At 34.2% G+C, this 14,852-nt stretch overlaps 1 protein-coding gene across 1 annotated transcript in view; it reads left to right on the top strand.

Moving 5' to 3' along the window:
- Positions 1–14,852, top strand: part of Edc3 (Enhancer of mRNA-decapping protein 3) — a 169,191-nt gene that overhangs the window by 129,974 nt on the left and 24,365 nt on the right. The window contains exon 5 of the mRNA XM_090378479.1: positions 10,641–10,794. Coding sequence (XP_090234605.1) covers positions 10,641–10,794 — 154 coding nt within the window. The remainder of the gene's footprint in view (positions 1–10,640; positions 10,795–14,852) is intronic.

Here is a 14,852-nt window from a genome sequence, read left to right as displayed (position 1 = left end):
ATTAATGGGTGACGTGGAAGCCTATGATAGATATAAGTTGGTCTGTAACCAAGTCACAAAGGAGATTAGGCAGGCAAAGGCAGATTATGAGAAATCCTTGGCAAAGGATGCAAAGAAAAACAGAAAAGAGTTCTTTACCTATTTAAACTCAAGAAGGAAAGGGATGAATCAGATTGGTCCACTGGATGTTGATGGTTCAACAGTTGAGGATCCAGCTCAGGTGGCTAACAATCTAAACGAGTATTTTGCATCTACATTCACACATGAGGAGTTATTCAGGAAGGGGAATGTCGTAGGTGAAGTAAACATTGGCAGTGAGCTAGATGATTTTCTAATAACTGAGAGGAAAGTGGAGGAGAAATTGTTGAGGATAAACATAAAAAAGGCACCCGGGGTGGATGGGATCTATCCAGTTATATTAAAGGAGGCAGCAAAGGAAGTAAGCAAACCCCTAGCCATAATTATGAGAGCTTCTTTGGACTCAGGGGAGGTACCCATGGACTGGAGATGTGCAAATGTAACCCCAATTCACAAAGGAGGATCAAAGGCTGACACAAGTAATTATAGACCTGTTAGTTTAACTTCGGTTCCAGGAAAATTAATGGAGGCACTGGTTAAAGAAGCACTGCAGGATCATCTGGACAAGAATTCAGTTATAGCTCAGACACAGCATGGGTTTGTTAAGGGCAGGTCTTGTCTGACCAATTTGATTGGATACTATGATGTAGTCACAAAAGAACTGGATGCAGGGAATAACTTTGATATTATATATTTGGATCTTAGAAAGGCTTTTGATACTGTTGCGCATGGAAGACTGCTGCACAAATTGGAGAAGTGTGGCATTCGAGGCAAATTGCTGCTATGGATAAAGGGATGGTTGAGTGGCAGAAGACAGAGAGTGGTAATCAATGGACACTGCTCAACGTGGACTAATGTTATTAGTGGAGTTCCTCAGGGTTCAGTGTTGGGTCCATTGTTGTTTTCTGTATTTATAAATGATATTGACGATGGGGTATCAGGCTTAATGTCCAAGTTTGCAGACGATACAAAGGTTGGCAGGGTTGTTAAGGACACTACTGATACTATGCTGCTGCAACAGGATCTGGAAAGGTTGAGCAGATGGGCTGAGAGGTGGCAAATGAAGTTTAACATTGACAAATGTAAAGTACTACATATGGGAAACAGTAACCCCAGATCAACGTATCAACTCTGTGGTACTACGCTGACAGTGGTAGAGAATGAAAAGGACCTGGGGGTAATTGTGCAGGCAGATATGAAGTTCTCTGAGCAGTGCAGACGAGCTGCAAGAGTAGCTCATGGTGTCTTGTCAATGATATACAGGAATTTTTCTAGCAGGGACAGGGATGTGATTATTCCCTTGTATAAGGCATTGGTCAGGCCACACCTTGAGTACTGTATACAGGTCTGGAGGCCTCATTTCAAGAAGGATGTAGAGCTGCTGGAACGAGTACAGAGAAGGGCAACAAGATTAGTGAATGGAACAAAGGGTTGCTCTTACGAAGAAAGGCTTAAGTTTTGCAAATTACAGAGCCTGGAGACTAGGCATCGCCGAGGTGATCTGATAGAGGTGTACAAGGCTTTGAATGGCTTGAGCATGCTCAATGCCGATGGAATTCTTCCTCTTGCTCAGAATAATCACCTGAGAGGGCATAAATTCAAATTGAGGAAGGACGGATGTCGGATAGATGTGCGGAAATTCGCCTTTAGCCAGCGGGCAGTTGGTTTGTGGAATAGACTTCCATCGCTTGTTGTTGAAGTTGATAGCCTAAACAAATTTAAGGCTCAGCTGGACAGGTATTTCGAACGAATTGAGGGGTGAAATGGGAGTAGTGGTTGTTTTTTTTTTTTTTTTCTTTTTTTTTGGCTGATGCTGAATAAGCTTGCTTTCTTGCATCATATGCCTCTACTAATGCTGATGCTAATGCTAAACTGACAAAGGATAGCTGCAGGATAGTTGTGTGAAGAATTTGCTTTCTGCCAGAGAGTAACTGATTGTTTGAATAAACCTCCATCTGGTGTTAGATGGAAGTGGGTAGGTTGAATAAATTTAAGAAAGAAGCTTGCTTCCTTGCATCATTTGCCACCACTAATACTTAAAAACATACTATACACAAATATTATGGAACCCATACATTTCATGCTACTGGCTTTGCAAAGTTATGCCTCAACACAAATCACAGACTACAGAGTTGAGGGGAACCTCAGTAGCTACAAAGACATGGTGCACACTATCTGTTGCTGTACAGAGAATATCTGACCTTCTTTTTTTGTTACTTGCCCTAAAACTGAGGTAATAGTTGTACTGTTTATAACTATTATAAAAGAAATTCCTGATAAAAACATGACTTTTTTTTTCATCAGCTGCCATCAGAATATCTCACTAAAGTATTCACAGTTGGTTGGCCACTCAGGTGCACTATTTTCATCAATATTAAAACTAATTTTGAAGTCTTTCACTGATTCTTGCATTTCAGAGTCCTTATTTAATACTTCTGGCAAATATTTTTTTAAAAGTTCATAGATATTTAGACAAGTTTTGGTGCAGCATAATGCTATTTTATAGTCACCCACTGGGTCATATTTCTTTTAAACTCAAATCAGAATAGTACATACGACACAAATGAAATTGTGTACATCTTGTTTTTAAAATGGGTAAATTCAGGTAAAACCCAAAATATCAGTGCTATACCCACTAAGTATTTTGGATTGATTATTAATTTTAAATATGTTTAAATTAAACCTTGTTTAATTTCTTTGGAGAAAGATTTTTATTTTATTTATAGACTATATTTTTCAGTTAGAACTAACAGATTTCAAACTGTCATGTTGGTCCATCATTGAGATTTGCCATTGGTTGATTTCGGTGGACTTTATGCTAGTTTAACCCAGGTAACTCTAGAATTCTAAACAAGCATGGAAAACATGCTTGGAAAACCTGCCTAACCTCCTTAAAGGAAGTTAGGCAGGCAAAGGCAGATTACAAGAAATCTTTGGCAAAGGATGCTAAGAAAAACAGCAAGAATTTCTTTACTTATAAAAGGAATATGTAAACTCTAAAAGGAAGGGGATGAATCTGATTGGTCCACTTGTTATCGATGGTTCGACTGTTGATGATCTTGCTCACATAGCAAACAAATTGAAAGAGTATTTTGCATCTGCATTCACACACGAGGAGTTATTAAGCATTGAAAATGCCAGAAGGTTATCAAATTGTAGCAGGGTGCTTAATGATTTCGTAATAACTGAGAGCAAAGTGGAGGAGAAATTGTTGAAATTAAACATGAGAAAGGTACCTAGGGTGGATGGATCTATCCAGTTATATTAAAGGAGGTGGCAAAGGAAGTGTAAGCAAACCCTTAGCCATAATTATGAGAGCATCCTTGGACTTAGGGAATGTCCCCATGGACTGGAGATGTGCAAATATATCCCCAATTCACAAAGGGGGATTGAAGAGTGATATGAGTAATTACAGACCAGTTAGTTTAACTTCTGTTCCGGGTAAAATAATGGAGTCACTGGTTAAAGATGCATTGCAGGATCATCTAGACAAGACTGCAGCATTAATTCAGACACAGCATGGGTTTGTTAAGGGAAATTCTTGTCTGACAAATTTGATTGGATATTATGATGTGGTTACAAAGGAACTGGATGCAAAAAATAATTTTGATATCATATACTTGGATTTCAGGAAAGCTTTTGACACTGTTGCACATGGAAGACTAGAATGGTATTAAGGGTAAGTTGCTACAATGGATAAAAGGATGGTTGAGTGGGAGGAGACAGAGGGTGGTAATCAATAGGTGCTGCTCTTTGTGGACTAATGTTATTAGTGGAGTCCCACAGGGTTCAGTGTTGGGTCCACTGTTGTTTTGTATATTTATCAATGATATTGATGAAGGTATATCAGACTCAGTGTCAAAGTTTGCAGATGATACAAAGATTGGCAGGGTTGTTAATGACAGTAATGGCAGTGTGCTACTGCAACAGAATCTAGAAAATTTGGGAAGATGGGCTGAGAAGTGGCAACTGAAGTTTAACATTGATAAATGCAAAGTACTGCATATGGGTAGAAGGAACCCCAGAGGAACGTACCAACTGTGCGGTACTGCACTTAGGGTGGTATAAAATGAAAAAGACCTGGGAGTAATTGTGCAGTCAGATATGAAGTTTTCTGAGGAATGCAGACAGGCTGCCAGAGCAGGTCAAATCAAATCATGGGGTTTTGTCAATGATATACAGGAATTTTGCTAGCAGGGAAAAGGAGGTGATTGTCCTTCTGTATTGCCTTATACAGAGAGCCTTGAGTACTGCGTACAAGTTGGGAGGCCCCATTTTAGGAAGGATGTATATTTGCTTGAGCGTGTACAGAGAAGGGCAATAAGATTGGTGAGGGGAATGAAGAGGAATGAATCCTCTTACCAAGAGAGGCTTAAGTTCTGCAAATTGCAGCGGCTAGAGACTAGGCACCTGCGAGGTAATCTGATTGATGTGTATAAGCCCTTGAATGGGTTGAACATGCTGAATTCTGATGGGATTCTTCCGCTTGTTTAGATTATGAACCTAAGGGGGTCATAAATTCAAATTGAGGAAAGACAGATGTAGAATAGATGTGCGGAAATTTGCCTTTAGCCAGCACGTGGTTAATTGCTGGAACAAACTTCCATCTGTCATTGTGGAATTTGATAGGTTAAATAAATTTAAGGAGGAACTGGACAAACATTTAGAGGGAATGGTTGTGTGAAATTTTTTTTTTTTTTTTTTAACTGATGCTACATAAGCTTATATGCTTGCTTTCTTTCATCACACTAATTTTTAATTTTAACCTTTTCATGCACACTATAACCTTGCTGTTTTTGCGCCACAAAAATCAAAATCAAATCAAATCTTTCATCACATGCCACGATTACTATTACATCCTTTAGGTGTTATAAATAAAGTTCTTGACTTTTCCATTTGAAAATCATTGGTGATGTCATCATCCTTGATGATGATATCACCATTGAGGTCATCTCAGACTTGAGAGTGATATGCACAAGGATTTTGAAATGTCATCAAAATTTGTCTTTAAATGGTTGGATTATTGGAATGATTTTTGTAAAAGTTTTCTTTTCATTTAGTTTCAATGAACTTGAACATTTCTTGCCTGTAAAAATTTATGTAGGGGTGCTGTGTTTTTTTAAATCTGTTATTAAATTTTATTTAATTATTTAAATATTTTTTTATAACTAGTGTTTCTAAGATTTTCAGCTTACCTCAATTTTTGAAAATTAATTCACATGTTAAAAAATTCTTAAATTTGGGTAAAATCCAAAAAATAGTGCCCTACTTACAATCTATAAGTAAGTAATAAAACAGTTCATGCTTTCTGTTAATCTTGCTTAGTTATATGGATTGGACAGAAATAGATACATTCAAGAATATCTGTATTTTGCTGAAAAGGGATCAGTGGTAATTTTAACAGACATTTGCTATTAAAATGTGTATTCTGTGTATACTCCAAGATGGCCATTTACCAGAGGAGCATATAGATTATGATAGTTTAGTATCTATAGTGCTTTGCAGCTACTAATCATGATAATTACTGCTAATACATAATAACCATCCTTAAATAACTAGTGCCAGTTTTTTCCAGCTCTATTGTTTTCTACTGATACTCCAAGTGGACAGAATAGTTCAATAATTTGTAACCCTTATTGTTTTTCAAGTAAAGTTTTTGGTAGGTTTTCTGTTAGAAAGTTAGAAATCTCATAAGAAAAAGTAAAAAATGAACTGGCACAATTATAAGTTGTTAACTGGGTAATGTGACCTATCTCTGCTTGACTGAATTAAGAATTCCAAGAAAAAGAAATTAACAAAGATTACTTTTTGAATGTCTGACTCGTGTGTTAATCTTAGGTGTGTTTTCATATACAATATATATAATAAATTCTCATTATCTTTGCCATATTCGTCCATCTGCTTGAAACAGAGGGACTCACAGTGGGCAAATTTTCGTGAAATGTTGTATTTGGGTTTATTAAATTATTAAATTAAATTATTATTATTATTAAATAAAATTATTAACTTAAATTATTATTATTATTAGCACTTAAGCTTCATTTGTCACTATATGGCTTCCCTTATCAAAAACTCACTTTCCTGACTATCATATGAGCATGGCTGCTGTAATTTAATATCTCCCCAAATTATTTAAATTAATGTAATTGTAAATGGCATAATGCTTTTTAGTAAAGCTTGAATTATGCAAAGCTTAAGATGTATGGTAATCTCCTTATTCAAGTTTGTTGCACTCACTGTGCACAAGGTCAGAAATGAGGTTCTATGACCAGCAGAAGTCTAAGGTGATAAAAATAAATTGTATTGTATTGTATTAAATAAAATAAAACAAAATTATTATTATTATTATTATTATTATTATTAAATTTTTGATACTCAATGATACAGTAGAATAGATTTTCAATGTGGATCAATCACTACCTCTGTTTACAGAGTGGAATGTATTATGTGTAATGACTTCATTGTCTTTTCTGTTAGCTAACAATTTTGTATGCAAAAACTGATTTAACTGATGAATTGCAACTTGTTGTCAAGAAATTTACTTTTCTTAATGAGTTCTTTATTGTAAACAAATTCAAATGATAAATAAATTTGTATTGTATTGTATTGTAAATTATTATCATTATTATTATTAAATTATTATCATCATTATTATTAAATTATTATTAGATCGTATGTATAGCTTAGCTATACATACGATAAAAATCAAGAGTAAATTATTATTATTATTAAATAAAAGTATTACATTATTATTATTATTATTATTAAATTAATTTTTCAATTCACCTTTACATTTTATAAATAATCAAAATATTCAAGCTCTTATAATTGATAAAAAGCAGTTCTTTATGGTAGCTCTAAATATCAGGTCACTAAGAAAAATTGGTTTAACTTCTTGCAATATATAAATGCAATGAAAGAATATATCTCATGTATAGTTTTAACAGAGGTTAACATAAAAAGTGATGAAATTTCCAATTATAACATACAAGATTATGATAAGGTCTATATATTGAGAGAGTTGAGAAGGGGTGGAGGAATAATATTATACTATAGAACATGCTTTAGGGCAATACAGGTTTACCACTTAACTCAGTCTTGTGAAAACTGCTGTGTCAAATTATTAGGAGAAGATCCAGAAAACACATTCATGATTTGTGCTTTTTAGACCACCATCAGATTCAATAAACAGCTTCCTAATAGAATTAGAAAACATTATTTTGCAATGGGACGACATACAAACAGATAAGACCATACTAGTAGGAGATTTTAATATTAATTTACTAACCGATGGAACTGATAATGTGATACCCAGATACTCTGCAATCTTAAACAATTATGGATTTGAACATACCTTATTTGGAATAACTAGGCAACAAAGGATGGAGGGTAATAGAACAGTCAGCTCTTGTTTGGACCACCTAATTACAAATATCAAGTTGAAGTACGTTAATTCCTACATACTATTAAATCAACTTTCAGATCACAGAACATGTATACTAATAGTAGATATGTATTCAAAACAACATCCATATGAAGATATAAAATTAACAAATGCTACGAAGAAAAATTATTTATCAACAGGTAAACTGAAACAGAACATAGAAAACATGTTAATACAAGATCAAGCATCTTACACAACAAATGTAAATGTTTTTTCAAATAAGATAATACAAATTATAAACAATTCGAGGTTTAATACCGAGAGAAAAGTTAATCACACAGCCAACAACACAAACACTGGGAGTAGCAGGATTAAGCTTAGGAAACCTTGGATGACTAAAGAAATAGAAGAACTAATGGTACAAAGGGATAAATATTTCAGGCAGTATAGAAATTGTCCATCAAAGAAAGAACATTATGACAATTATAAAACACTCAGAAATAAAGTGACAGGTATGATAAAAAAGCAAAAAAAAACACTTATTACAATCATCTTTTCATGGATAAGCAGATAACACAAAAGGATAAATGGAGCATTATAAATAACATGTTAAGTACAAGGAAGAAAAAGTCAAGGGGAAACCAAATTAAAACACTAGTAGAACAGATTTCTGGTGCAAACAAACAATATGAGGCTGCAAATAGGTTTGCCAAAGCTGTATTAGATCTCAACAGATATTTAATACATTATGCCAAGATTCCTTTACTGAACAAGATAGGCTTCCTCAGATAATGAACTCTTGTGTAGTCTTAGCTCCACATTATACTGAGATTCTTAAAATTATAGAACAATTAAAGAACAAGAAATCTTAAGGACTGGACTGTATTACAGTAACCAAGGTAAAGAGAAACAAAGAACAGTTCTCTGTTCTCTTGGTAGAGCTAATAGCATGGATGTTAGAGTCGGGAAGCTATCCAACAAATTTACTCTCATTTAAGATAATTCCTATATATAAAAAGGGACCACCTGATGACTTTTGCAATTACAGACCAATAACAATACAGTCAGTTTTAAATAAGATAATAGAAAATTATATATTTTCCCATATAAGCAAATATTTACATCAATATGGACTGTTAAACAACTCTCTATTCTCATATCAGAAGGGCAAGAGCACACAGACATTATTAGAGAACTTAGTAGACTCTCTAAACTTACATTTAAACAACAATAACTTCATATTGATTTTATTTATAGATTTGACCAAAGCATATGATATCCCAATATTGCAACAGAAATTACTGAAATATGGTATAAGGGGAAGACTCAATCAGCTCCTAGCAAATTATTTAACCAAGAGAAAAATAACAGTATAAGTAGAAAATACAAAGGGAAAATCTTATAATGTAAAGAGAGGAGTACCTCAGCACTCATGCTGGGCCAATCATGTTCAACATCTATATAAATGACATATTCGAAGTAATTAAGAACTCCTTTATAAAAATTTATGCAGATGATATAACCTTATATACAATAGGAAAGAACCTAACAAAAATGGCGAATGATTTACAACAGGATGCAATACATATACAAACTTGGTTGCACGATAATAAATTAGCACTCAGCTTTGAAAAAACAAAATTTTTGGTAATAAGACCTCCTCATCAAACCTTGTACATTCAACCCTCTATCAAATTGCACAAACATGATTGCCTACATGATCAGAATTGCAAATGTCTAACTGTGGAAGAAGTTTCAAATCATTGTTACCTTGGGTTATGGATTGACTACAGTCTAAGTTGGGTAATGCATATAACAAACTTGTACAAAAAAAATGAGATTTTATGTGTACTTTTTCTACTACATTAAGAATAAGTTAAATCTTAGAACAAAAGTTACCTTATTTTATGCATTAGTGGACTCCCAACTCAATTATTTAGTAAATATATGGGCACGAGCAAATAAAACAGAAATAAGGGCAATAAACAACTTAATGAATAGGATTCTGAAACTTTTAATGGGAACAAACTCTTGGAATGACCTGAACAAGAGAAGGCAATTTTTGTTGAAACATAAAATACTGTATCCAGTTCAAAAACTGAAGTTAAATCTATTCTTAAAAAATCTTAACACTATTTTAGAAGAGTTCGAATCTGCAAAGAAATGTCTCACAAAATTTAAGGAACCCAAAAGCAATTACTTTGCCTCACCCTAGGATACTAAATAGATTTGGAGATAGGCACACAATGAATATAATAAACAACTTGTTGGCTAGCATTGATTTCAGGCTTAGGAGAAGTTACCCCATCTCCAAATTAAAATTCCTAATAAGAAAATTCTTGATACTCAATGACACAGTAGATTAGAATTGATATGCAGATAAACTACTACCTCTGTTTACAGTGTGGAATATACTATGTGTAGTGACTTCATAGTCTTTTCTGTAAGATAACAAATTTGTACGAAACTGTTGTAAAGGAAGAATTACAACTTGTCAAGAAATTTACTTTTCTTAACAAGTTCATTTATTGTAAACGAATTCTCTTGATAAATAAAATTGCATTGTATTGTATTGTATTATTAAATTTGTTAAATTGGGCTTGTTAAATATATGGGCCAATTTCATTTAAAAAAAAAAGAAAAAAAAAAAAGAAATTTGGCAATTATTATTTTTTTTTCCCTGTACAATTTGTATGGAAAAAAGAAATTCATAGATGATGTTGCTCATGAAGAGATATATATATATATAAGCAGAAAGAAAAGAGACTTAAAAAAAAGTAATAATGAGGAAATATTATACAGTGTAATTAAACTAAATGGCTAAGTTTAGAGAACACAGACCTATAGATTTTTTTTTAAGTGTTCTATAAAGTTATAATCAATTGATAAGGAGATAGCTGTATTTGCTTTTCATTTCAGTTAATTGCAGAAAAGGAAGAAAAATCATTTAATTTAAGAAAATAAATGGAACATGCATGAAATGTAATGTATTGAGTGCATTAGCTAATTTGTTAAATTTCAGTAGTAACCCGATGTCTGAGTATTTCTGGTTATACAAATTTGTTTTTCTAATTAATAAAATATATTTTAAAAAAGTTTAGTTTCAGATAAATATGGTATATTGACTACAGTCTCCTTTTCCTAATGAATAACCTTGTTTTACTTGCCATTCTCTCAGATGCAGGTTTAGTAGTTCCTAGTATAACTAAGGAATTCAGGGAATCTCTTCTGAAACAAGCAGATGAATATGGTTTAACACTTGAACGCAGAATGGAAATGATTGGAAGGGCTGCTAGTGAAATGGTTTTGCAACTCTCAGGAGGTACTCATAGGTAAATAGATTAAAAATATTCTAGAATTGGTTCATTAAAGCCTTGCAAAACTGAATTAGTTATTCTTAAAAATAATGTAGAAATGAAGGAAACATTGATTAAGCCACGTGAAATTAAGTTTAAGTAGACTTAAATGTACTAATTAGAAAGTCACAGATTATAAGTAAGCCTTACTTCCCACAATAATTCATATACTTATCAGAAGGTACCTTTTTTTGATTCTACCTTGAATCCTGTCATCAGCTTGAGAAACATTGTGAATATTGGGTCTCGGATACATGTGTCTAATTAGCTGAAAATGTTACTTCATAAGTTAGCATAAGTAAAATCCTGTGTCTGATTTTGTTTTATATTTATATATATATATATCTGAGTACCTTTTAAGGTTTATTTTAGGGATGAGGTATTAAAATTGGTTCATTTTTGGATTTGAATATACAGTGTGAAAGGCATTATGTGAGATGAAAATCAGACTTTATTAAAAAATTTGAAGCTTGACTCCATATTTTTTTATATGCAAATTTAATGGTTTATGAATTAGAATTAGAATTAGATTAGTCTTTGAATTAGAAATTAGACAAAAAACTTAAACATATTTCCTGTCAAAAGGAATGTTCAATATATTAAATACTATTGCATTCTTGATGTTTTGGATACAACTTTGGTACTTATTATCAGAAGAAAGCTTACCCAACAAGCATGGGGCAATGTTGATAAAAAAAAGTAGAGAGTTTGGATTGAAATTTAAAGTTTCTGCCATTTTGTCCAGACACAATAGAAGGGAGTACATGATGAGAACCTTGTCACTCAATTCAGCCCTGAAAGACTGTGCAAGGGTCATGGGGTAGAATATTTCTTAGAGTGGTCTGTGCTTGCTAACAGGAGAGACTGTTTTTATATAGATGGAATACACATGGAAGGGGTTCTAGAATATTTGCTGGTGCTATCAAGCAGTGTTAGGTAGGTCAGAAAACTGCTAACTTGTATTGGGGGGGAAGACACAGACTAATAGTTTAAAAGTAGCCATAGGTAGAGGTGTAAGTGATTCTTGCATTGCTTCTATTGCAACATGTAGCAGACTGAAAATCAAGGTGTGAGGGATTTCAAAGCCTGCTGGGGCTCTCTCAGAACAAGCAAGTACATAGGTTGTGTCAGAGTTACTAAGAGTAAAAACAGTTGTGTGTGCCCTAATGCTAGGAGCAAAATAAATAAATTTGATGAATTTGTAGTGCCGGTTAAGTTATCAAATGCAGTTACTGTAGGGATATCAAAGACATGGTGTCTCTCAGATTTAAGGGATGAAAAATTTTAATATAGGGAAACAGTGTGTAAATAAAACAGACAGCATAGGAGGGTAGGGGGGGGAGATATGCTCTTAGTTAGGAAGCACCTTAAATCTAAGGTATCCAGTGACATGGGTCACTGGATACCTTAGGTATCCAGTGCAATGTTGAATCAGTTTGGTGTGACATTAAGCACTGGGAAAACGGTGTTATAGGCTTAATGAATATGATGAGTATGATAAACAACTGTAGAGACATATAGAGTGGGATGGTAAATCAGAAGGTCATATAATAGGGAATTTTAACTTTCCAGATATTGACTGGAAATTGTGGTCACTCACATAGCATGAAAACTTTTGTGAATTAATTGAGTAACTGTTTTCTACACCTGCACATTAGAGAGAATTCAATACTCTTGATCTGATTATCAGCAGTCTCTTTATTTAGAATCTGCAGATAAAAGACCCACTAGATGACAAAGATAAAAATGTATTAATGTGGAATTTACTTAAAGTTGTAACTACAGTGAAGGGAAGGGCTTTTGCTTTCATAAAGGTGACTGTGGTGGTTGTAGACAGTTTGTAAATTCCATGCAGTGGGACGAACTGTCGAAGTTACCCAGAGCAAATTCTAAATGGGAAGCATTCAGGGAAGTAATTGTAAAAGCCACTAGGCCTTTTATATCAGGTAAGAGATACTGTTTAAGGTTTAGAATGGATGTCAGATGAACTAATTGAGGTTCGTGGCAAAGAAGAAAAATGTGTGGAATGCATTCTGTATCAACTGATATAAACTAATCTGCAATGAAGTCAAAAAAGGAGGTCAAGCTAAGGCAGCTTATGAGAACTCTCTGTCAAATAATACAAGGAAAAGTAGTAAATATGTCTTTACTTATGTATTCTAACAGTGAACTAAATGATTTTGTGATAATTAAGATTTAGTGAAATTATTGAGCTAAATGTTAAAAAAGACAGCTGAAGTGGATGGGATCCATCCATTTAAATTAATGGAGGTAGCAAACCTTTAGCCATAATTATGAGAGCATTCCTTGGATTCTCAGAAGGTCCGTATAGACTGGAAATGTGTGAATGTATGCACAAAGGCGTATAAAAGGTTGACACGAATAATTATAGACCTGTTAGCTTGACTTCTGTTCCAGAGAAATAATGGTACCACTGGTTAAAGAGGTAATGCACAACCATCTAGACTGGATTGCAGTTATACTGCATTCACAGGATATATTTCTTTTTTTAACAAATCTGATTGGATATTATGATACAGTAACAAAGGAAATGGATACCAAAAATAAATTTCACATCCATTTATTTAGATTTCAGAAAAGCTTTTGATACTATTGCACATAAAAGATTGCTATACAAATTGGAGCAGTGTGGTTTCCAGGAGCCCTTGTGGCTAAGTGGCCAGAGGATACAGCTCTAAAACGGTGTTTGCAGGCCAGCCGCTAGTTAGTACACCAGACCGAACCTATTGGTAACTCTCTAGGAGGCTTCCGGATCAGCTAGTGTATAATCTTGCTACCTCTACTCTGCCAGATAGTGACTGGAGGGAGCCCGAGTAGTGTGTATGTGGGGAGCATTGTTGAGGCCACGTTTTGTCAAGGATCTAAGTATATTCTTACCATGTGTATGCCATATCCAAAAATTTCATTACTTCATACAGCATGTCCCACCCACTTTTTCTTACTATTGAATACACCATGAATTGTCAAACTAATAGAGTAAGCTTATCTGCAAAAATATCTAAACCTTCCAAAAACTTCCTAATTCATTCCACAAATATATGTGGTCTCAATTCTAATCTCAGCGATGTCCATTTCCACTTGCAGTCTGCCAAATCCCATGTACTTTTTTTAACAGAATCTCAGTTATCGGTTGATTCAACTACTGCTCATCTCAGATGCCCAAATTATTCGCTGTATGATTCCTTTCACCTCAAAGGTGGTACTTGTGCATATGTCTGCTCTGATATTCCTTGTCAGAGACTTGGCAATTTGGAATCTCCTCTCTTTGATCTTCTCTGGCTTAAAATCTCTCTACCTCATTGTGTCAAATTCATCTGTTGTCTCTACTGTTCTCCCAACTCCACTAATCACTTGGAACTCTTTGACTTTCTCCAGTCCAACTTTCCTAACAGTGAGATAATTTTCCTTGGTGATTTTAATGTTCACAACTCCAGCTGGCTTCCGTTTTCTAGTCACACCAACCCAGCTGGTCGAGATGCTGAGACTTTTGCAATTACTAATGACTTTTCACAGATTGTTCATTTTCTTACAAGAATATCGGACAATCCTAATCATACAGCCAATACGCTTGATCTTTTTCTCACAAACAACCCTTCTAAGTACACAGTCGAAGTGAGAGGTCTTTTAGGCACCTCAGATCACAACTTGGTGATTGTCTCTTCTCCAATGGAGCCTTTATCTCATGACTATTCCCAACCTCGTATTATTTGGCATTACAAGAATGCAAAATGGGATGACCTGCGAGATTTCATTTCTTCTTTTCCTTGGTTAGATTACTGTTTCAAAACTTCTGATGTCAACTTTTGCTCAGATCGTGTCAGTGAAATTATTCTTGCAGGAATGGAATCCTTTATCCCACACTTCACTTTAAAATCTCGTCCTTTATCTAAACCTTGGTTTTCCAATAAATGTGCTAAGGCTGTTCAAGAGAAGAATGTTGCATATCGTAATTGGCTTGTTTCTAATTCTTTAGCTTCATTTTCTGCAGATTTCTCATCATTTTTAACAGATGA

This window comes from Mastigoproctus giganteus, chromosome 7, assembly GCF_048544385.1.
Source record: "Mastigoproctus giganteus isolate SK-2022 chromosome 7, ASM4854438v1, whole genome shotgun sequence".
NCBI classification, from domain to species: Eukaryota; Metazoa; Arthropoda; class Arachnida; order Uropygi; family Thelyphonidae; genus Mastigoproctus; species Mastigoproctus giganteus.
Note: the sequence above shows the minus strand (reverse complement) of the source record. Positions and strands in the feature narration are given on the sequence as shown.